We start from the raw sequence: 25,736 nt of genomic DNA on the forward strand, positions 1-25,736 counted from the left end.
TTCTGATAGCCCTCTGTGATGGTGGTAACATTTTCACAATTTTTGTTTGTACCGGGGGTCCAAGTACGTTGCCACCCAGTACTGGTCTTTACCCTTTATGCTTTTTATACGGGGGTCCCTCTTAAAACACTGAAGGCCCCCATTTGCACTAAACTGGAAGTGCTGTAGTGGCCTGGCTCCTGCTCATCATCCAGGATAATGTCGTCCTCGTTCTCCTCCCCCCATCCATGGACAACACCAGGAAACCCCCAGAAAGGTTTAAAGCTTGCTCCTCTTCCTCCGCCCCGGCACCGTACTCCTCTGACTCCTCTTCAGACTCCCGTTGTTGACTTGTCTCAGGTGAAGTAGCCCCCCCCTGGGAATTCATCCAGCATTGCGACTTCCTCATCGTCCTGCTCCTCGACGGCTTGATCAATGACACGACACAATGCACGCTCCAGAAAGAAGGCATAAGGTACGATGTCACTGATGGCGCCCTGGCTGCGACTGACCAGTTTGGTGATCTCATCAAATGGCCGCAAGAAGTCTGCATGAGTCACGCATGAGCAGCCACTGGCGCGGTGAAAAAAACCAAGCTCCTCAGAACCTGTCCTGCCGCAGAGTTCGTACAGGTAGTCGTTAACTGCACATTTCTGCTGGAGCAGCCTATCAAGCATATACAATGTTGAGTTCCATCGCGTCGGGCAGTCACAAATAAGACGTCTGACGGGCAGGTTGTGTCGCCGCTGAATGTCAGCAAGGCGAGCCATGGCCGTGTAAGATCTTCTGAAATGGGCCGAGATTTTCCTGGCCTGCCGCAAGTCGTCCTGGAGCCCAGGGTATTTGACAATGAAACGCTGCACGACCAAGATCAGGACGTGTGCCATGCATGGCACGTGTGTAATTTTGCCCTGTTGCGCGCTCAGCCGATTGGCACCGTTGTTGCACACCACTTTAACAACTGTCAAATTGAGCGGTGTTAGCCACTGATCTGCCTGTGAACGCAAAGCTCAAAGGAGTGCAGGACCAGTGTGGCTCTTGTCTTCCAGGCACAACAGATGCAGCACAGCATGGCAGTGTCTCACCTGGCATGGCGAATAGGTTCTGGGGATCTTGGGCGGCGCAGCGGAAGAGACCGTAGCATCGGAAAATGAGGAGTCAGCCGAGGAGGAGAAGATGAGGCAGGCCTGCATGTAATCCTTGGCGGTAAAACCAAATCTACATGGGTGCCACGGGTTACATGCTTGACGGCTGTCAGAAGGTTCACCCAGTGGGCAGTGAAAGTTATATACCTTCCCTGCCCGTGTTTGCTAGATCACGTGTCTGTGGTCAGATGTATCTTGACACCGACACTGTGTGCCATAGATACATTCACTTGCCGCTGAACATGGCCATATAGCTCTGGGATGCCCTTCTGTGAGAAATATTTCCTTCCTGGGACCTTCCATTGTGGAACTCCAATGGCCACAAATATTCGAAAGGCCTCTGAGTCCACCAGTATATATGGTAGTAGTTGGCGGGCTATCAGTTCCGACAAGCCATCGGTCAACCGTTGGGCAAGAGGGTTATCCGGCGTCATCTTTTTTTTACGATCGAACATTTGGGCCACGGAAGCCTGCCTTTTTGCAGAAAAACGTGAGGAAGGCATGATGGAAGGTGGAGTGGAGGACAATTGTGAGCATAGAGGGGAAGGAGAAGAGGCTGGACGGTGAGAGCCTGGAGTGTGGCTTTGTGGGTTCTGATGGCGTTGCTCCCACTGGGCTCGGTGATAGGAGGCCAGGTGCCTTCTTAAGGCGGTCGTCCCTAGGTGAGTGTTGGGCTTACTGCAACTTATGCATTGACTGCAAAGGCTGCAGATGGCAACACTATTGTCTGTAGCGGACACGTTAAAAAAAGCCCACACCGCAGAGCCATGGCCCGGCGTCCTGGGAGTGCCAGATGTGACCGTACATGGTTGATAGCTCGGACCGCCGCGAACATCGCCAGATGTCCGACGGACCGCGAACGGCCAAAGTTTGCCGCGAAACGACAACCTGGTGAACCGGCAGGCCATCTCTACTTACAGCCATCTTTGTTCAGAGCTCTAAAAATAGAGCGCAGGCTCTCTATTTTCTCTTCGGGAAAAAATCAGATCGGAATTTCTGATCGTGTGTATAAATCCCGATGCGCTAAATTCCGATGCATGCTCGGAAACAAATCGACGCATGCTTGGAAGGGGAAAATTCAGCCCCAGAGCTCCCCTCTCCTAAGACACCCCGCCTAGAGCTCCCCTCTCCTCAGACCTCCCTGTCCTTCTCTGACCCACCTGCTCCTCAGACCACCCCCCCCATACCTCCCTCCTCCTCAGACACCCACATGAACAGCGAGGCTGCTTGGACTGAGACCGCTCTAATAGGGTTTCAAATAGCGGCCATTTCCCGGTCCTCAGCAAGAATCTTATCTGTGAGCTAAAAGAAGAGCGCCCTCCTGCACTGTGCGGGGTAAACGGATGCCACAAAGAGACTCACGGTCCCCAGCTGTGAGGATCTGAGACTGTTCAGAAAGAGGGTAGTGAGGATTTAGACTTTCCTCTCATTAACCACTTGCTGACCGTGCTATAGTCGAATGACAGCTACAGCGCGGCCCCGCCAGTTCTGCAAGGCCATCTTATGATGCCCTCCTGTGATTACCGCTCTCTGACCACTGCGTCCTCTGGACACAGCTGATCACAGATCGGGATAAAGAGCCAATCAGTGGCTCTTTACCACGTGATCAGCTGTGTCCAATAATAGCTGATCATGGATGTAAACCCAAGCCGATTATTGGCATTCCTTTCCTCAGAGCTTTTTTTCTCAGAAAATAGGTGCAGTAACTCAACCGCGACCCGTTCAGATTTCACAAACAGTAGAAGGGTCTGAAAGGGGCATTAAATACCAGAATTGCATTACATACAGAGTGCGGAGTTCAGGGGGTTACAAAGCTGTCACTTGTAAACACAGAAACCATACTTCTGTGTTTACAAGTGATTGTGGTGAGCGGGCACCAAAGGGTCTGAGCCAGAGGTGGTGGAACTCAGTTCCCCCAAGTTCCCCATGCAAAAAAGCCCTGCCTTTCCTCATGCTGACAGCGTGAGGAGAGGAGAGCCAAGAACTGGCATGTGGTAAAGGGACATTGGCACTGATTATTGTTATCCTGATTATCAGTGCAGTCTCAATGGTGTCCACCAGTGCTGCCTATCAGTGCCCACCAGTGCTGCCAATCAATGCTCATCGGTGCTGCCAATCAGTGCCTCCGCATCGGTGCTGCCTATTAGTGACCATCAGCGCCACCTATTAGTGCCCATCAGTGCCATCTATAAGTGCCCATCAGTGCCACCTATAAGTGCCTATCAGTGACGCCTATAAGTGCCTATCTGTGTTGCCCATCAGTGCCATCTTTTAGTGCCAATCAGTGCAGGCTCAGTGTCACCAATCAGTGCTGCCTATCAGTGCCCATCAGTGACGGAGAAAAATTACCCGTTTGCAAAATTGTATAAAAAATTATGAAACATTTTCTTTGTTTGTTTAGCAAAAAATAAATACCCCAGCAGGGATTAAATACCACCAAAAGAAAGCTCTATTTGTGGGAACAAAACAATAAAAATGTCATATGGGTACAGTGTTACATGACCGCGCAATTGTCATTCAAAATGTGACAGCGCTGAAAGCTGTTACTTTGGTGACTGGTGGCCTCTGTACTGTTTGGGAAAGAACCAGTTATCATCAGTGGCTCCTGTGGGGGGAGCACTACACATCTATAAGGATATACAGTACATACACACACAGCACAAGGCCGTGTTCACACTACAAAATGTTTCTCGGGGCTGCAGTTCCTCTGAGCTCCACAAGGTGGTGATCTCACTTATACCATAGAGACAGGAAGTCTCTATGGAAGACAGGAAGTGATGTCAGGGACAAACAGGAAGTGATGTTAGATAAAGACAGGAAGTTCCATGAGGTACGAGTAATGAGGAGACATTGTTGGAAGCTGCAGCAGAGAAGGTAATAAGATCTTATTTTCTATTTACACCCAGTAACCCCCGTCATGTCCGTCCTCTTCCTCCATAGTCACTGTGACGTCTTTTATCTCCAGCAGATGATGATACATATGTTATTATTATTATTATTATTATTATACAGCATTTATATAGTGCCAACCGTTTGGACAACACTTTACAACATGAGGGCAGACAGTACAATTACCATACAATATAATGAGTGCCCGGGTGCTGTGAGTAGACACGGGGGCGGTTCGCTTCGTCCGGAATTAATATTCAGACATATTTTCCGTTATTCAGAGATTCGGATATATCTGAATACCCGAATTACAATATAAACTAATTTTACCGAATGCTCCGAATAACGTAACGAAATTCGGACTGAAATTCAAGTCGAATTTTACATTGAACTCCAGTCGAATTCTAACTACATATATTGTTGAAATCAAAGATTGTGCGTGTCATTCGAGTACCATTTGGAAATATTGCTGTTTTTGTTAAGCCAATGGCGATGTAAAGAGTCATTGTAATCATTTCACACCCATCCAATCCGATCCCTGCACCATGTCATCGTTTTCACTGCGATCTGGAAACTGATCTGGGGGTATTGGCTTTACATTGACACCTGCAGTGGTTTTCAGATCACAGTGTGAACCACTGTGCGATGTGGGACCCGCACTGAATTTGCACAGTTCTCGCATCGCACTAGTGTGAACCGGGCCTAAATCTGACTGTCCATAGAGTAGAGTGGGGCTGTGTCTGTGTTTGCTCAGCAGAAACTGAGCAGACATGGGCTTGTCATCTGCCTGCACTCAGCAGACAGATACTCCACTGAGTAAGGCTTCATTCACACTTGGCGGACTCGCTACGGAGTCCGCCTGCTCCCGTTGGCTCAGTGGGAGATCAGTCCGCAGCTCTCCACTGAGCTGACGATGACAAGCTCCTCTCTGCTCACTGAGCGGGGAGGGGCTTGTCGGGCACCGCTGTGTCCCTATGGAGCGATCTGATGAAAACGGACAGCATGTCCGTTTTCATCAGATCTTACCCGATCTGATCCGCATGGACGGATGGGGACGTGGCCCCCATACGTCTGTTTTTAGCGGGTCGGATGTCAGCGGACATGTCTCCGCTGACATCCGACGCTCCATAGCGATGCATGGAGCGGCCGTTCAGGTCCGCCGACAGACGGACCCGAACGGCCAAGTGTGAATGAAGCCTAAAGCCCACCCTGTGTCTTCTGTTTTTTTACCCCATCAGCTTTGCTCTGTCCCCTTCTGCCCCCATCCTTTTTCACTTGCTCTTTGTCCCCCAACTATTCCTTATGGCCCAGATTCTCAAAGGGCTTACGACGGCGCAACGCAATGTACGCCGTCGTAAGTCCTAATCTGGGCCGTCGTATCTATGCGACTGATTCTTAGAATCAGTTACGCATAGATATCCATTAGATCCGACAGGCGTAAGGCTCTTACGCTGTCGGATCTTAAATGTAATATTTTTTTTGGCCGCTAGGTGTCGCCTCCGTCGTTTTACCCCGTCGAGTATGCAAATTGGCTAGATACGCGAATTCCCGAACGTACGCGCGGTCGACGCAGTGAAGTTACGACGTTTACGTTAGGTTTGCTCGGCGTAAAGTTGCCCCTGCTATATGAGGGGCAACCAATGTTAAGTATGGCCGTCGTTCCCGCGTCGAAATTTGTAAATTGACGTCGTTTGCGTAAGTCGTCCGTGAATGGGGCTGGACGCCATTTACGTTCATGTCGAAACCAATGACGTCCTTGCGACGTCATTTGGAGCAATGCACCCTGGGATATTTTTCAGATGCGCAGTACTTTCGGCGCGGGAACGCGCTTAATTTAAATGCTCCATGCCCCCTACCCGGCTCATTTGAATTAGGCGGGCTTGCGCCGGGTGATTTACGATACGCCGCCGCAACTTTACAGGCAAGTTCTTTGTGAATAAAGCACTTGCCTGTAAAACTTGCGGCGGCATAACGTAAATGAGATATGTTGCGCCCGCGGAGTTTTACGCCCATCTACGAGAATCTGGGCCGATGAGTTTACCTCTCTAGTCTAAAGAGTCCCCATGGTGTACATGCAGCAGCTGCAGGCTGCATAATCAGAACAGACAGCCACATAGAATGATGCATCTAATCTACGTCCTACCTTCCACTGAGGATTCTCATACGTGCCATGCCATTCCAGAACCTGTAACTGCTGGCCACGCCCCCTGGTATCACTCGGCACCTCCCTCTGGTTTTACTCTTCCCGGGCTCTCCCTCATCTCACTCGCCCGCCCGATAGTCTGTGTAGGACTGAAGGTGGGATAGGATTGGTCATAGGGTGGGCGGGAGGGAGAGAAGGGGAGGGGTTCAAAAAACGAGTGGCCATCATCTATCTTGCAGCTTACTGGGAGAGAGGAGGAGAAGGAGGGGCTGGGGGAGCAGAAAGAAGTTTGTGAGAGGCAGCGTCTGAAATTCACAGTGCCCAGGGCTGTGCTGCTTCTCACTGTGCGTGTCGTGTCAGCTGTGCCGAGCGTGGGAGCCGCGTGCGTCGCTTTGCTAATTAACATAATAATCGTCCGTTGCTGATTTCCTGAAAAAGCCCAAATATCGGTCGACCTCTATCTGACAGCGTATATATGGATATTACAATCTTTTGGTTTAGGAGAGGAGGGACGCACCCAGGAGAAATGATTCTGTGAACAGAAAACTCATAGAGTGCCCTCCACAGCTCCTTCTCCCAATTTCCCTCCAACCAGAGTCAGAGAATCCTATGACATCACACTGACCTCACAGCTCCTCCTCCCGACGTCCCTCCAATCAGAGTCAGAGAATCCTATGACATCACACTGACCTCACAGCTCCTCCTCCCGACGTCCCTCCAATCAGAGTCAGAGAATCCTATGACATCACACTGACCTTACAGCGCCTCCTCCTAATATCCCTCTATCCGACTCTTTTTTCTGATGCTTTTAGGATGTGGGCCGGCCCCTGGCCTCCTCACTTTTCAAAGTAGGGCTGTTGGACCTGCATTGTATGTAATATCAGAAACCTCAGCATGAAGTGGGGTTTACATAAAGAGACCTGACCAGTGAGGTGAGGAGGATTCTGGGAATGTCATTTGATTTTACTATTTGTGTTCAGATCTAGAGTTTTCCTCCTGAGAAGTCTGGAGATCATATGACCATCACATTGCCTCCACCTCCCTCCCTGATAGAATAGAGAAATACAAAGAAGATTCTAGAAGTCACCAGAGAGATCATCGAGCTGCTGACAGGAGAGGTGAGCGGTGCCGGGAAGGACGTCATGATGGAGAATCAGCCGCCCCTCACATCACCGGGTAAGAGGAGACTTTATTGTAAAGGAGAGAGCAGTACGGAGGCTCCACCTAGATCCCCCATCATCTGATAATCACATAGAAACAATGTATTCAGTCAGTGTGTGTGTTTCCTACAGATGGATCCAGTAATGGGAACCCACCAGAGAGATGTCCCCGTCCTCTGTATTCCCGGGATTCCACACAGGAAGGTCACACCATCCCCCACCATCATCAGGTAGATGAGGAACAATCACTGATAGTATCATTAGGATCTGTACATTATCTGCATTGTTACCATTGATGTCATTTTTATTATTTATTCAGAGTGAAAGCCTGGATGTTCCTATAGTTGAGGTTAAAGAAGAGATAAAAGAGGAGGATGATGAGGATGGAGTGATGGAGGAAGAACACAAAGATCTGTACCAGGACACCATGGTGGAGTCATCCAGCTACAGGAACCCACCAGAGAGATGTCCCCGTCCTCTGTATTCCCGGGATTCCACACAGGAAGGTCACACCATCCCCCACCATCATCAGGTAGATGAGGAACAATTATTAGTAGTTCTGATTTATACACAAACATGTTTACTACAATGAATGTTTTATTATGTATTCAGAGTGGAAACCTCGGGGATGATAATATTGATATTAAAGAAGAGTATAAAGAGGAGGATGAGGAGTATGGAGTGATGGAGGAGTTTTCAGAAGGACACAAGGATATGATGGAGCCACCTAATACCAGGAACCCACCAGAGAGATGTCCCCGTCCTCTGTATTCCCGGGATTCCTCACAGGAAGGTCACACCATCCCCCACTGTTACAAGGTCGGTGGGACGGAGATTATAAAACACAGACTCATGGAGACGATGTGCAGATATTTTATGTGATGTCACAATAATAAAGCTTATATCTTACAGATGATATTCTCTCTCATTCTCTTGGTTTAGAGTGGAGATCCAATCGATATAGAATTTGAGGTGAAATCAGAAGAAGAAGAGACGTATGTGAGGGATGATCAGCAGTCTATGGAGGAGGATGGAATAACGGGGACATTTATAGAGGAGGACACTCCTACAGAGATCAGCACAGGTGGGTCATTAACACTAATTCCATTCCTCCACCCATACTGCTCACTGATTGGTCCAGAGTAGGGTGGGGACTGGGTGATATCAGCCTGTAATCCCCTGGTCACTTTCCTGAGCTGTGTTCCCCGTCCTGTATTCCTGTATTTCTCTCGGATAATCTTCCTTCTCTGTGCTGCAGACACAATTTATGTCTCTAGACTGGATTTATGGAGATTCTGGGGTTCACCTGGCAGCAAAATGTTGATTTTCACCATAGGCGTTGCTCAGCCTAGACACTTGTGCTTTGGGTCTTCCGATCCATGTTCCCTGGATCTAGCAAGATTTGACAGAACAATTCTCCCGGGTTACTTGCTCTGTTATTTGCTGGCTGTGCCGGGGAGGGATATGTCTGTATACTGTAATCTCATGCCTCGTACACACGACCGGTTTTCCTGGCAGGAAAACTGCCATGAGACATTTTGGCCAGGAATCCCGGCCGTGTGTATGCTCCATCGCTGTTTTCCCAACAGGAAAACTGCGGGGAAAAAGAGAACATGTTCTCTTTTTTCCTGGCGGTCTTTTTCCCAGCAGTTTTCCTATGAGAAAAACTGTGATGGAGCATACACACGGCCGGAATTCCTGGCCAAAGCTCTCACCGCAGTTTTCCCAACGGGAAAACCTCTCGTGTGTACAGGGGGAAAGTTATGGAGCAGGTTCCCCTCGCGATTCCCAGTGAACTTTTTACCTCCGGGAATCCCGTACGTGTGTACGAGGCATCAGACCCAAGTCACTGAGTGCAGTCTCAGGAGATGGGAGGCAGCGGTGTGGGATCTCTGCAACTTGTCTCAGTAAAGTAAATATTTCATCCGTCACTGATTTCTAAACACCAATATTATGAGTTCTGACCATTATACTATATCATTTATATTGTACATTACACACTCCTGACCTCTGCACTATATACTCTATGTTGTACATTACATACTCCTGACTTCTCCTCTCCCCACTGCTATATATACACATAATATGTATTCTCTTTTGTTACACCCATTTCCTACCAGCTGAACATTTTATATCTGATGATGTGATTGGAGCACAGACTTTTACATGTTGATAACATCCTCCAACTTTGGAGCCTTGAACAGAAAGTGATAATGAGGGGGAGGAGTCAATAACCCAATGATAGTGGTCGTCAGGATCAGTCCAGTCTTCATCTTGGTTGTTCTGCCCATCCTCACTCTCTGACCTCTGGTGGGGCTCAGCCCCGCTGTTATTCATGACTAAATCATGGACTAAATAAGAAAGTGCAGGACTTCTTGTGTTGGGAAGATGGCAATGAGTGATGGAGGGGGTGGGGACACTCGTCCTATAATCCCCTCATCACTGTCACTCCTATAAAAGACAGTTCTCGTTGTTTCCTCACTCTCTGACTAAGGTCCATGAATAAAGAAATGATCTTGTAGGAGATCAGAGGACCCATTTACTAGTTACCTTGAGGGGGGAATTGTAAGATCCTCAGAGACAAAGCTGCCTGATGTGGGCGGAGTCCTGGTTTGAGGGAACCAATCAGCTCATGTCTAGTAATAATCTTTGTATTTCTATTTTAGTAGATGGACGGGAGATGAGGAAAACCTCAGAGGATTGTCTCACTTTGTCTCCAGACTGTAAAGTAGAAGATGAGGACATCACAAAGTATAGTCCAGGAGAAAACCCGACTACCTCAAATGTCCATCCGGCACCACACAGTGTAGATGGACCATCGTATTTCTCTTATCCTGAGGAACCCCAGACTGTGCGGGACGGTGCCGGACCATTGTATTCCTCTTATCCTGAGGAACCTCAGACTGTGCGGGACGGTGCTGTCCTTGCATCACATAAGAGGTTTCCCTGTACTGAGTGCGGGAAGTGTTTCTATCATAAATCCAAACTTAATAGGCATAAAAGATCTCACACGGGGGAGAAGCCGTATTCCTGTCCTGAGTGCGGGAAATGTTTTTCACAGATGTCCTATCTTACCACACATCAGAGATTGCACACAATGGAAAAGCCATATTCCTGTCCTGAGTGCGGGAAATGTTTTTCACAGAAGTGCCATCTTTCCCTTCATCAGAGATCTCACACAGGGGAAAAGCCGTATTCCTGTCCTGAGTGCGGGAAATGTTTTTCAGATAAATCCAGTCTTACCACACATCAGAGATTGCACACAGGGGAGAAGCCATATTCCTGTCCTGAGTGCGGGAAATGTTTTTCACAGAAGTCCAGTCTTTCCTTTCATCAGAGATTACACACGGATGAAAAGCCGTATTCCTGTCCTGAGTGCGGGAAATGCTTTGCACAGCAGTCCTATCTTTCCCTTCATCAGAGATTGCACACAAGGGAAAAGCTGTATTCCTGTCCTGAGTGCGGGAAATGTTTTTCACAGAAGTCCGTTCTTATCACACATCAGAGATTGCATACAGGTGAAAAGCCGTATTCCTGTCCTGAGTGCGGGAAATGTTTTTCACAGATGTCCAGTCTTACGACACATCAAAGATCGCACACGGGGGAGAAGCCGTATTCCTGTCCTGAGTGCGGAAAATGTTTTTCAGAGAAGTCAAATCTTTCCAGGCATCAGAGATCTCACACGAGGGAGAAGCTACTTTCCTGTCCTAAATGAGGGAATTGTTCCTCACTGAAGTCCTGTCTTCCTGCACATCAGGGGTCCCACACAACCCTCGAGGTGTATTAGTGAGTGCGGGAAATGTCTTGTATATGAATGTTGCTGGACATGTGGGGAAGAAGCACACCCTGATATACACCTCAGATATACTCCATGGCTGATCTTCATCATGTAAGAAACACTTCATAAGGAGATCAGAGATCACCAAAGACATGGATGAAGTGTTGTACCGTGTCGGCCATTGATAGCAGGAGAAAAATAAAAATGGAGTCATTCCCTCTCATTGGCTGAGTACATTTTGTGGTGTAAACTCTTGCAAGAGGTCTGTTTTCTCAAGTCGTCTTCCAGGACGAAACGTGTTAACCCCACCACTTAAAAGGCGGTCCTCTAGGGCTTTTTAAAATAAAAATGGAGTCCTTCCCTCTGATTGGCTGAGGACATTTTGTGGGGGAAGATTTCACAAACACTTACAGGTCTGTTTCTATAAACTTTGTAGAATGAATGTGTAAAGGAAATGTGTAAGTTCTGTATAGAATTGTATTCTATGTTGTATGTATTGCACACGGCACTAATAATGTTTTCATTGCATGTTTGCATTCTTTCCAGTCCTGATTAGAATTAGCCCCGCCTATGTTACGCCCCTTGTTACCATAAAAGTACAATTGTAATATTAATGTGATAGCTACGTAATCATGTGTATAAAGACCTTCCATTGTGTCATAATAAAGCACAACAGTTATTTGGGAAGATGCGGAGTGTATCTTCTGTGTCTGTTCCCTCCTTCTCCCTCAATGCTCATCGGTGCTGCCTATCAGTGCCTCCTCATCAGTGCTGCCTATCAGTGCCATCTATTAGTGCCAATTAGTGTCACCTATCAGTGCTGCCTATCAGTGCCCATCATTGACGGAGAAAAATTACCTGTTTGCAAATGTTTATAAGAAATTATGAAACATTTTAGTTTTTTTCAAAATTGTCAATCTTTTTTTTGTTTATTTGGCAAAAAATAAAAACCCCAGCAGTGATTAAATACCACCAAATGAAAGCTCTATTTGTGGGAACAAAATGATAAGAATGTCATATGGGTACAGTGTTACATGACCGCGCAATTGTCATTCAAATTGTGACAGCGCCGAAAGCTGAAAATTGGCCTGGGCGGGAGGGGGGTAAAATTGCCCGGTAGACAAGGGGTTAATGTTGCTAGCAGTTTTGGAGTATCCCAAAGTTTCACAAGCAATTCATTACAAAAGACAAACCATGAGACTGTTTATTGGAGCCGGAGTGAATGGACTGTTGCTTGGGTGACTGGGGGGCCTCTGTACTTTTTGGGAAAGAACCAGTTATCATCAGTGGCTCCTGCGGGGGGAGCACTACACAACTATAAGGATATACAGTACATACACACACAGCACAAGGACGTGTTCACACTACGAGACGTTTTTCAGGGCTGCAGTTCCTCTGAGCTCCATAAGGTGTGATCTCACTTCTACCATAGAGACAGGAAGTCTCTATGGAAGACAGGAAGTGATGTCAGGAACAAACAGGAAGTGATGTCGGGGACAAACAGGAAGTGATCTTATATAAAGACAGGAAGTTCCATGAGGTACGAGGAGACATCTTTGGAATCGGCAGCAGAGGAGGTAATAAGATCTTATCTTCTATTTACACCCAGTAACCCCGTCATGTCTGTCCTCTTCCTCCATAGTCAAGGTGATGTCTTTTATCTCCAGCAGATGATGATACATATGTTATTATTATTGTTATACGGCATTTATATAGTGCCAACAGTTTGGACAACACTTTACAACATGAGGGCAAACAGTACAATACAATATAATGAGTGCCCGGGTGCTGTGAGTAGACACGGGGGCGGTTCTTTTTGTCCGGAATTAATATTCAGACATGTTTTTAATTATTCAGAGATTCGGATATATCTGAATACCCGAATTACAATATAAACAAATTTTACCGAATGCTCCAAATAACGTAACGAAATTCGGACTGAAATTCAAGTCGAATTCTACATTGAACTCTAATCGAATTCTAACTACATATATTGTTGAAATCAAAGATTGTGCGTGCCATTTGGAAATAATGCTGTTTTTGTTAAGCCAATGGCGATGTAAAGAGTCATTGTAATCATTTGATGAAGATTTTTCTTTTGTTTGTTCACTTTGCTGCATTCAAATAAAAAACAACATAACGTTTTTGTTTCGAGCGATTCGAAAGTTTATCAATTTGATTGTTTCGAATTGAAAAAATCTGTAAATTAGAGGAAAATTCCGAATACAAATTGATCGAATCAACTGAATTTAACTAAACAAATTAACTAGATTAACGAATAAAAAAAAAATACATTTTTTCACCATGCACATGTCTAGCTGTGAGTGCCCGAGTACTGTGGGTACTACGAGTGCCCGTTTTCTGGGAGTGCCCGTATATTGTGGGTGCACTAGGAGTAGAGAGCTGGGAATGGGGTAGGTTACAAATAGTTAACTCAATTTCCCTAATAGAATACAGTGGAACCTCGGATTGCGAGTAACGAGAATTTCGCAATACAAGCACTGTATTTTGAAAAATCCTAACTCGGTTTTGTCTCGCAATACGAGCAGGATTCATGCCAAAGCGGTGTGCAGTACCACGTTTGGCCTGAGGTGGGGGGGGGGGGGGGGTGCCTGAGCTGTTCAAAAATTCTCGGGAAGACTCTTAAAGCGGTGGTTCACCCTCAGTAACAACCTTGTACCATGTCATTCAGCATAGTAGCGCGAGCTACAGTATGCCTTTATTTATTTATTTTTGCCCCGTACTCACTGTTTAATCCTACAGTGAAGATTCAGACTCCCCGCGGGGAATGGGTGTTCCTATCCAGAGGGAAGTTGATTGACGGCCGGCTATGGCGCGTCACGCTCCCCGAAGATAGCCGGAGTAGGTCTCGGCTCTTCCCGGCGCTATACGGCGCCTGCGCACAGACATCGGAGCTGACTGCGCAGGCGCCGTGAAGGGCAAACACCTATTTCGTCTATTTCCGTGAAGCGTGACGTGCCATAGCCGGCCGTCAATCACAAGCCCTTTGCATAGGAACGCCCATTCCCCTGAAACTTTACAACCCGAATAAACAGTGAGTACGGCGCTAAAAAAAATATAAAGGCATACTGTAGCTCACGCTACTATGCTGAATGACATGCTAGAAAAAAAAAAAAATTTAGGGAGAACCCCCGCTTTAAATACTACGTTCCCAAGCCTTTCCGAGGTTTGCCAAGGTCGGTCAAGCTGTCCTCAGGCCTTTTTCGGCTGTTTGAGGCTCTCCGGGGCCCCCCGCCTCTGGCCGTATGCGGTATTGCATGCCATTGAAGTCAATGCGGAACAAATTATTTTCGTTTCCATTGACTTCAATGGGGAAAATCGCTTTGATCCACTGTTCCACTGTAGATGTCCAACAGGACTAGTGATGCACATCCTGCATTCCTTGATGTGCCAATCAAGGGTGCGAGATGTGAGCAAATTGTTTCTCTGGAATCCCAGATCCTGGATCTGAAGAATCAAGTAGCAACACTCAGAAGCATAGGCAACCTGAAGAGGAGCTTGGGCATTACCCAGCTGGTGCTGACGGGGGCCAGCCTAGAGGAGGTTGGAGAGATGGAAGCACAGGAACCAGAGGTAGGTAGCTGGGTGACAGAAAGGAGAAGGGGTAGAGGGAAGAGTGGTAGGGAGGCCAGTCCTGAGTTGGTACACCCCAACAAATATGGCAAGTTGCATGATGATGGGGTTATAAGTTCAGGGGTGGCAGTGGTGGAGCAGGCGCCCTCCCCTAGCTGCCAGTGTAGTGACGGCTACAGTAAGGAGGGGAGCAGGGACACGGGTAAGGCCAGACAAGTGCTGGTAGTGGGAGACTCAATTACTGTATTAGAAGGACAGAGAGGGCAATCTGTCAGAAAGACTGGGGTTGCTGAGGAAGTGTGTTGTTTTTTCCCGGGTGCACGGGTTCGGCACATCACGAATCAGGTGAACAGATTATTGTGAGGGGATGGGGAGGACCCAGCGGTCATGATACATGTTGGTACCAATGACCAAGTGAGAGGAAGGTGGATAGTCCTAAACGATTTCAGGGATTTAGGGAAAAGATTGAGGAAAAGGACCTCCAAGGTAGTTTTCCCTGAAATGCTACCTGTACCTCGAGCCACAGCAGAGAGGCAGCAGGAGCTTGGGGAACTGAACACTGAGCCACTTTATGCAGGAAAGAGGGATTTGGGTTCCTGGAGAACTGGGCCGACTTCTCAGTCGGTTTCCGGCTCTTTAGTAAGGATGGGCTGCACCTTAATGGGGACAGTACAGCTCTATTGGGAAATTAGATGGTCACAAAGCTGGAGGGGCTTTTAAACTAGGTGTTGGGGGGAGGGATCAGAGAAAGTGATAGCCAATAGATTGCGGGTGATAAAAGAGTCAGCCGTAGTAATAGCAGTGAAAATACAACCATAACAACTAATCCAAATTACTAATCTGGCCTATTCCAAGTCTTTAAGGAAGGTTGATACCTGTTTAAGAGGCCGATAGATCACAGCACTTAACCAGGTAACAACCGCGCTATAGCCGAATGATAACTCTGGGGGGCGTACTGTGACATCTTCCCAGAATCTTGCTCCAGCGCGCCTCCTGGGGCAGAGCGATCACTTGTAAACAAGCCGGCGTCATGTCCAGTTCATCTCTCCCCTCTCCGTACCGATCGGTACAGAGTGAGAAGAAGGGGGAGAGAGCCATGCTTGGTCAAACCCAAAGGGCCAAATCCATAGTCAGAAGGCAGGCAGAGTTCAGAGAGTAGCCAATATCCAATCCGAGGTCATCAACGAGGGGATCCAAATAGTTGAGCAGGGCAGACAAACAGAGAGCTTGAAGCAGGTGTTACAAATGCAATATTACAAGCATGAGACTGCAGGCTTGGCTGGCTTAAATCAAGTTTGGTCTCCACCCAGAGCCTGACCACATCAATCACCTTACAGGTGGACAGACAGACAGAGAGAATGCATCACCGCCAAAACCAGGATGCTGAAATCAGGAGCAGGAGCACAACACACTCCTGACAAACGGATTATAGTACTTTTATTAGTGGCGGGGGATGGGCGGTTAATTTAGGGGTTATTGGGATATGTATATCTTTATTTCAAAATATTTAAAAAATAAGGAAAAGGGAAACATTTGATTGGTAGTAAATGTCCGGAAATACTTTTCCATGATGATCCAAGTCTCAGCTATTCATCCTAAAATGTGATCAGTAAAGTCTCCGGAGTAAACAGAGATCACAGGAATATGATGTGTCCTGGCAAAGCCCAAAGAAAAAGTTAATCTTTTGGTTTAGGAGAGGAGGGACGCACCCGGGAGAAATGATTCTGTGAACAAAAACCTCATAGGGTGCCCTCCACAGCTCCTTCTCCCAATTTCCCTCCAACCAGAGTCAGAGAATCCTATGACATCACACTGACCTCACAGCTCCTCCTCTTAATATTTCTCTAACAGACTCTTTTTTTTCTGATGCTCTTAGGATGTTGGCCGGCCCCTGGCCTCCTCACTTTCAAAGTAGGGCTGTTGGACCTGCATTGTATGTAATATCAGAAACCTCAGCATGAAGTGGGGTTTAAATAAAGAGAGACCTGACCAGTGAGGTGAGGAGGATTCTGGGAATGTCATTTGATTTTACTATTTGTGTTCCGATCTAGGGTTTTCCTCCTGTGAAGTCTGGAGATCATATGACCATCACATTGCCTCCACCTCCCTCCCTGATAGGATAGAGAAATACAAAGAAGATCCTAGAAGTCACCAGAGAGATCATCGAGCTGCTGACAGGAGAGGTGAGCGGTGCCGGGAAGGACGTCATGATGGAGAATCAGCCGCCCCTCACATCACCGGGTAAGAGGAGACTTTATCGTAAAGGAGAGAGCAGTACGGAGGCTCCACCTAGATCCCCCATCATCTGATAAACACATAGAAACAATGTATTCAGTCAGTGTGTGTGTTTCCTACAGATGGATCCAGTAATGGGAACCCACCAGAGAGATGTCCCCGTCCTCTGTATTCCCGGGATTCCACACAGGAAGGTCACACCATCCCCCACCATCATCAGGTAGATGAGGAACAATCACTGATAGTATCATTAGGATCTGTCATTATCTGCATTGTTACCATTGATGTCATTTTTATTCTATATTCAGAGTGGAAACCCGAGAGATTCTAAAGTTGAGGTTAAAGAAGAGATAAAAGAGGAGGATGATGAGGATGGGGTGATGGAGGAAGAACACACCATCCCCCACCATCATCAGGTAGACGAGGAACAATTATTGGTGGTTATGATTTATACACAAACATGTTTATTACAATGAATGTTTTATTATATATTCAGAGTGGAAACCTCGGGGATGATAATATTGATATTAAAGAAGAGTATAAAGAGGAGGATGAGGAGTATGGAGTGATGGAGGAGTTTTCAGAAGGACACAAGGATATGATGGAGCCACCTAATACCAGGAACCCCCCAGAGAGATGTCTCCGTCCTCTGTATTCCCGGGATTCCACACAGGAAGGTCACACCATCCCTCCCTATTTAAAGGTTGGTGGATTGGAACATCTAGAACATGAACTTGAGTAGACAAGGGGATTTATTCATGTGATGTCACAATAATAAAGCTTATATCTTACAGATGATATTTTCTCTCATTCTCTTGGTTTAGAGTGGAGATCCAATCGATATAGAATTTGAGGTGAAATCAGAAGAAGAGACGTATGTGAGGGATGATCAGCAGTCTATGGAGGAGGATGGAATAACGGGGACATTTATAGAGGAGGACACTCCTACAGAGATCAGCACAGGTGGGTCATTAACACTAAATCCATTCCTCCACCCATACTGCTCACTGATTGGTCCAGAGTAGGGCGGGGACTGGGTGATATCAGCCTGTAATCCCCTGGTCACTTTCCTGAGCTGTGTACCCCGTCCTGTATTCCTGTATTTCTCTCGGATAATCTTCCTTCTCTGTGCTGCAGACACAATTTATGTCTCTAGACTGGATTTATGGAGATTCTGGGGGTCAGCTGGCAGCAAAATGTTGATTTTCACCATAGGGTTTGCTTGACCTAGACACCTGGGGTATGTACCTTGGGTCTTCTGCCCCATGCCCGGGTCTAGCAAGATCTCTGGCAGAGTAATTTGTGACTTCAGAGTGGGGAGGGGTCACCCATTTACGTCACCGGGTGGCCTATATATCAGATGTCAAAGCAAAAAGACGACCCGTTTTTTTTATATTTTTCGGGACCGTCGGACGCCGTGACTGGTGATGGATTTACATCGCGAGACACTTTTTTTTTGTTTTTTAAATAAAGGAATTGTCCAAAACGGTCTCCTGACATTTCTACTTTTTTTACACTTATTTGGTGAATGAGTAGGGGTACAGTGTACACGATACCCATTCACATAGGGGAAGGGGGGCGGGATCTGGGGGCCCCCTTGTTAAAGGAGGCTTCCAGATTACGATAAGTCCCCCCGCCCGCAGACCCCCACAAACACCGGGCAAGGTTTGTGGGTAGGGTAACCACATTTCCGAACTGCCATTCAAGGACACCCCCCCTTCCCAAAAATCAGCTTGTGCTGTAACAAATCGCAGCACAGTGATTGGACACAAGAGGTGGGATTTATGATTTCTCCAATCACAAACAGGGGGCGGGGATTGTGCTGCTTCAGGCATTCCCTGGGTGGGAACCAATCAGCTCATGTCTAGTAATAATCTGTTTCTTTCTATTTTAGTAGATGGACGGGAGATGAGGAAAACCTCAGAGGATTGTCTCACTTTGTCTCCAGACTGTAAAGTAGAAGATGAGGACATCACACAGTATAGTCCAGGAGAAAACCCGACTACCTCAAATGTCCATCCGGCACCACACAGTGTAGATGGACCATCGTATTCCTCTTATCCTGAGGAACCTCAGACTGTGCGGGACGGTGCCAGACCATCGTATTCCTCTTATCCTGAGGAACCTCAGACTGTGCGGGACGGTGCCGGACCATCGTATTCCTCTTATCCTGAGGAACCTCAGACTGTGCGGGACGGTGCCGGACCATCGTATTCCTCTTATCCCGAGGAACCTCAGACTGTGCGCGACGGTGCCGGATCATCGTATTCCTCTTATCCTGAGGAACCTCAGACTGTGCGGGACGGTGCTGTCCTTCCAACAGATAAAAGGTTTTCCTGTACGGAGTGTGGGAAGTGTTTCCATTTAAAATCCAGACTTAATCTCCACAAAAGAACTCACACGGGGGAGAAGCCGTATTCCTGTCCTGAGTGTGGGAAATGTTTTTCACAGAAGTCCCATCTTTCCAATCATCAGAATGTGCACACGGGGGAGAAGCCATATCCCTGCCCTGAGTGCGGGAAATGTTTTTCACAGAAGTCCACTCTTGCCACACATCAGAGATTGCACACGGGGGAGAAGCCGTATTCCTGTCCTGAGTGCGGGAAATGTTTTTCAGATAAGTCCAGTCTTACCAGACATCAGAGATTGCATAAGGGGGAGAAGCCGTATTCCTGTCCTGAGTGCGGGAAATGTTTTTCAGGGAAGTCCAGTCTTACCACACATCAGAGATTGCATAAGGGGGAGAAGCCGTATTCCTGTCTTGAGTGCAGGAAATGTTTTTCTAGGAAGTCCAGTCTTTCCATACATCAGAGATTGCACACGGGGGAGAAGCCGTATTCCTGTCCTGAGTGCGGGAAATGTTTTTCACGGAAGTCCTATCATTTCTGTCATCAGAGATTGCACAAGGGGGAAAAGCCGTATTCCTGTCCTGAGTGCGGGAAATGTTTTTCACGGAAGTCCTATCTTTCCTGTCATCAGAGATTGCACAAGGGGGAAAAGCCGTATTCCTGTCCTGAGTGCAGGAAATGTTTTTCACGGAAGTCCTATCTTTCCTGTCATCAGAGATTGCACACGGGGGAAAAGCCGCATTCCTGTCTTGAGTGCGGGAAATGTTTCACAGACAAGTCCAGTCTTTCCAGACATCAGAGATCTCACACGGGGGAAAAGCCGTATTGCTGTACTGAGTGTGGGAAATCTTTTTCAGATAAGTTTGAATTTTCCTATCATCAGAGATTGCACACAGGGGAAAAGCTGTATTCCTGTTCTGAGTGCGGGAAATGTTTTTCAAAGAAGTCTGCACTTTCCTATCATCAGAGATCTCACACAGGGGAAAAGCCGTATTCCTGTCCTGAGTGCGGGAAATGTTTCTCAAAGAAGTCCAATCTTTCTGGACATCAGAAATTGCACATGGGGGAAAAGCCGTATTGCTGTCCTGAGTGCGGGAAATGTTTTACATCGAAGTCCAATCTTTCCTATCATCAGAGATCTCACACAGGTGAAAAGCCATATTCCTGTCCTGAGTGCGGGAAATCTTTTACATTAAAGTGCAGTCTTTCCTATCATCAGAGATCTCACACAGGGGAAAAGCCATATTCCTGTCCTGAGTGCGGGAAATGTTTTACATTGAAGTCCAGTCTTTCCAGACATCAGAGATCTCACACGGGGAAGAAGCCATATTCCTGTCCTGAGTGCGGGAAATGTTTTTCAAAGAAGTTCAGTCTTTCTGGACATCAGAAATTGCACATGAGGGAAAAGCCGTATTGCTGTCCTGAGTGCGGGAAATGTTTTACATTGAAGTCCAGTCTTTCCAGACATCAGAGATCTCACACGGGGGAGAAGCCGTATTCCTGGTCTGAGTGAGGGAAATGTTCCTCACTGAAGTCTTGTCTTCCTGTACATCAGGGGTCCCACACAACCCTCGAGGTGTATTAGTGAGTGCGGGAAATGTCTTGTATGTGAATGTTGCTGGACATGTGGGGAAGAAGCACACCCTGATATACACCTCAGATATACTCCATGGCTGATGTTCATCATGTAAGAAACACTTCATAAGGAGATCAGAGATCACCAAAGACATGGATGAAGTGTTGTACCGTGTTGGCCATTGATAGCAGGAGAAAAATAAAAATGGAGTCATTCCCTCTCATTGGCTGAGTACATTTTGTGGTGGAAACTCTTGCAAGAGGTCTGTTTTCTCAAGTCGTCTTCCAGGACGAAACGCGTTAACCCCACCACTTGAAAGGCGGTCCTCTAGGCCTTTTAAAATAAAAATTGAGTCATTCCCTCTCATTAGCTGAGGACATTTTGTGGGGGAAGATTTCACAAACACTTCCAGGTCTGTTTCTATAAACTTTGTAGAATGAATGTGTAAAGGAAATGTGTAAGTTCTGTATAGAATTGTATTCTATGTTGTATGTATTGCACACGGCACTAATAAAGTTTTCATTCCATGTTTGCATTCTTTCCAGTCCTGATTAGAATTAGCCCCGCCTATGTTACGCCCCTTGTTACCATAAAAGTACAATTGTAATATTAATGTGATAGCTACGTAATCATGTGTATAAAAACCTTCCATTGTGTCATAATAAAACACAACAGTTATTTGGGAAGAGGCGGAGCGTATCTTCTGTGTCTGTTCCCTCCTGCAGTAGTTATTTATTTGGAACCGCCAATCAATATGAGGATAGGAGTTGCCTATCAATAAAATTCCAGGACAAATGTGACGCGCATCCCCCCAGCCGTGACCGGTATTGGTCATATTTTATTTCAGTGATTTCCTATGGTCATTGGCTCCATCTAGTGGCCATACTGTGTTAGTTCGCTATTTTTACGATTAAGGTTTTTCAGAAGAAATTATGGCCACTCGATGTTGCCGACGATTATAGGAAATTATTGTTTTTATTGAATCGGGGCCAGAATTCCTGGGACGAGCAGGCACAGATACCAAGTACATTGGATGAGTGAAAAACAGTGCAGTGTTTATCGGTGATATATACAAAGTCTATTTACAGGTGCTGTACAGTGTTCCAAAACAACAAATAAGAAAAAACACCAACCAAAAACCAAGCCGTGTCTCGGCACTGACTATACGATATACACAGGCCCTAACTACCAGGCTGAACAGGCCTACCGCTTGTCAGTTTCCACATAAATGCTTAACGTCGCGTATACACGACCGTTTTTTCATGACGAGAAAACTGACATTTTTTAGATTGGTCGCGAAAAACAGTTGTGTGTACGCTCCATAGCATGCCCGTTTTTGTTTTTTTTTAGAACCTGCTCTATTTCTTCTCATCGTTTTTCACGTCGTTCTTTTTAACGTTCGTGTGTATGCCTTCACGGGTTGTAAAAAAACAACGTTTTTCAGGCTCTAGAAAATTTTTTTTTTTCAACTTTTCATCATTAAAACGGCCTTGCCTACACACGATCGTGAAAAAAAAAATGCTCTAGCAAAGCGCGGTGACGTACAACACGTACGACGGCACTATAAAGGGGAAGTTCCATGAAGCCACCCTTTGGGCTGCTTTAGCTGATTTTGTGTTAGTAAAAGACGATTTGCGCTTTTCTGTCCGTTACAGCGTGAATGTGCCATCTCCATTATGAACGCTAGTTTTACCAGAACGAGCGCTCCCGCCTCATAACTTGCTTCTGAGCATGCGCAGGTTTTTCACGTCGTTAAAGCCCACACACGATAATTTTTTACAACCCGAAAAACGACAATGTTTAAAACGTTGTGACAAAAGAGAGCATGTTCGAAAAATAAATTTGTCTGTTTTTCAGAACCCGAAAAATGCTCTGATGCCCACACACGATCGTTTTAAATGACATTTTTTTTAAAACGTTTTTTTACAACCCGAAAAATGATCGTGTGTACCCGGCATCATAATCAAGTATGAGACGGAAGCGCTCGTTCTGGTAAAAATAGCGTTCGTAATGGAGATAGCACATTCATCACGCTGAAAAGCACGAAGAATGAAAAGCGCGAATCGTCTCTCACCAAACTTTATTAACACAAGGATCAGCAAATGCAGGCCAAAGGGTGGCGCCATTCGAATGGAACTTGAGAGGAATCGCATGACATGAAATGAATAACGGTCGTGCGTACGCGGCATAACAGCTTTCGCCAACCTTCTTGCTCTCACAGACCAGTGTTGTCTGTGTTTCCCAGGCAGAGAGAGCAAAGGCTGTCTGCTCCGGTGAGCTTAAATTCCCCTGGTAGAGAGGACCAAGACCCGGACTGGATCAGAGATCCCTGAACGTATAAGAGAAGAGCCTGGGAGTTGTATAAACTCCGAACAGGACTTTTCCAGGCTCTCTCTGGGACGCTCTGCTACACCCCCACCCCCCTGTTTCAACCCCAGGGTTGGAACACTTGTGTTTTACAGTGAAGGAGTAATCCTGTAGAGCCAAAAACCACAGGTTCACCCGTCTATTATGCCGCGTACACACGATCGTTTTTCGTCATGAAAAAAAAAAACGTTTTTCAGCATGTCCAAAAAACAATGTTTTTCCAACTTCATCATTAAAAACGACGTTGCCCACACACCATTGTTTTAGAAAAATGATGAAAAAAGCGCGGTGACGTACAACACGTACAACGGCACTCTAAAGGGGAAGTTTTATTCGCCTTTGGGCTGCTTTAGCTGATTCCTTGTTAGTAAAAGACGATTCAAGCTTTTTTGGCTGTTACAGCGTGATGAATGTGCTTACTCCATTATGAATGGGAGTTTTACCTGAACGAGCGCTCCCGTCTCATTACTTGCTTCTGGGCATGCCCGCGCATGTCGTTTTTGCCCACACATGATCATTTTTTACAACCCGAAAAATGAAGTTTTTTAAAACGATGTTAAAAAATGCAGCATGTTCGAATTTTTTTTTGTCGTTTTTCTGAAGCCGAAAAAACGATGTGAAGCCCACACACGATCATTTTAAATTACGTTTTTAAAAACAACGTTTTTAAAAACAACGTTTTTTTCATGCCGAAAAACGATCGTGTGTACGCGGCATTATTGTCCTTCTTTTGGCCCATCCATTTCAGAGGAGCATGGCAAGTTATTAACTCGAACTGGCAACCCCTAAATGGCCTCCTAGCAAGTGCCCATGGGCAAGTTCCAACACCACCCTTCTGTATGGCTTAGGGACCACCAACTGTTCAACCACTTCATCATTCGTTTTACATACACGATACAGTAAATCCTCATTGCTGCTGAAATAAGGAAAACAGGGCCTGTCCCCAGGTTCGAGAGGTACATCATTAATCACTATTACATTTTCCCAGGCCCTGGCAAGGGTAGGGTCTTTTCTCTGCTCAGTACCAACATTTTCCTTGTGCACATTAAGGTCAGCAAACTCCAACGTAGGCTCAGAGTCAGCAGACGGCTGTCCAGCTCTACTGGTTGTGGGGACTTCCTCAGGTTCCTCCAGCTACCCCACCATACAGTAACTGAGAAAGGAAAACTCGGGGAGCCCTGAGAGGAGTCCCCTGAACCCACATGGTCAGTAGTGGTCGGGAGCTCTGGCTCTGCCACTGAGTCATGTACTGCGACCGGGTCGGGATGATGCCATAGTTCCCAAAACGTAGGGAAGTCCCTACCAAAGATGGCCTTGTGCACCAAGTGGGGCAACCGGATGGGTCACCATACTTAAGCCAGTTTTAAACAGTGGCTATAGGATACTCCCGGGTATCCCCATGTACACAGATCACAGCAACTTTTTTTAGTATGAAAATTCACAGTTTCAACCATCTCAGCTGTAACCAAAGTCACTAGACTTCCAGAGTCCAGAAAGGCCGTAATAGGCTTATTATTAACAGTCATGTTTCCCGACATTTGGCGCTGCAGCGCATGAAACAGCATAAAACATATACTGCCTTCTAATAGACAGATCACACTGCATTGGTTCATCAGTCAATGGACAGTTTGCTGCAACATGTCCCAGTTCTTGGCAACGAAAACACCTGATGTTTCCCGAGTTGGGTTTGTTGACAGGCAGTAGCTTCCCTTGTTTGGGACGCCAAACTTCAGTCCTGGCACCAAAAAACCCTCCCCCCTATTTCCTTGCCATGCTTACCACCCACCTCCCCTGGAACAGTCTTACCGGTTGCCTGGATTTGGGTGGAAAGTCTGGTGCCGGAAGTGGCGTAGATACCCGCGGAAGGCATGGATATCTATGTCTGGAAGTGGGAGCAAAATACCTGTATTAGACAGGTATCTGCTCCCCCTCCCCCTGAAAGGTGCCAAATGTGACACCGGAGGGGGGGAGGGTTCCGAAAAGCAGAAGTTCCATTTGTGGGTGGAACTCCGCTTTAATGCCGCCTAACAGTGCTCATTAGTGGTGCCTATCAGTGCCCACCAGTGCAGCCTCATCAGTGATGCAGAAAAATGACCTGTTTGCAAAATGTTATAACAAACTATGAAAAACATTTTTTTTTTATAAATTTTAAATTTATTTAGCAAAAAATAAAACCCCAGTGGTGATTAAATACCACCAAAAAAAAAAGCTCTATTTGTGTGATAAAAATGTCATATGAGTACAGCGTTACATGACATTGTCATTCAAAGTGTAACAGTGCCGAAACTTAACAATTGGCCTGGGCGGGAAGGGGGTAAAAGTGCCCAGTAGGTTAGTGGTTAATGTTGCTAGCAGTTTTGGAGTATCCCAAACCCCGAGTTCTACAAGCAATTCATTACAAAAAGACAAACCCCTGAGACTGTTTATAGGAGCCGGAGTAACTGGGCTGTTACTTGGGTGACTGGGGGGCCTCTGTACTGTTTGGGAAAGAACCAGTTATCATCAGTGGCTCCTGTGGGGGG

At 46.5% G+C, this 25,736-nt stretch overlaps 1 protein-coding gene across 1 annotated transcript in view; it reads left to right on the forward strand.

Annotated features, from left to right (window-relative positions):
- The window catches only part of LOC120910635, a gene marked incomplete at its 3' end in the record, with an annotated part of 108,785 nt that overhangs the window by 64,349 nt on the left and 18,700 nt on the right, over positions 1–25,736 (forward strand). Inside the window, 2 exon segments of the mRNA XM_040322389.1 lie at positions 10,162–11,009; positions 19,254–20,762. Coding sequence (XP_040178323.1) covers positions 10,162–11,009; positions 19,254–20,762 — 2,357 coding nt within the window.

Source organism: Rana temporaria, chromosome 8 (assembly GCF_905171775.1).
Source record: "Rana temporaria chromosome 8, aRanTem1.1, whole genome shotgun sequence".
In the NCBI taxonomy this organism is placed as follows: Eukaryota; Metazoa; Chordata; class Amphibia; order Anura; family Ranidae; genus Rana; species Rana temporaria.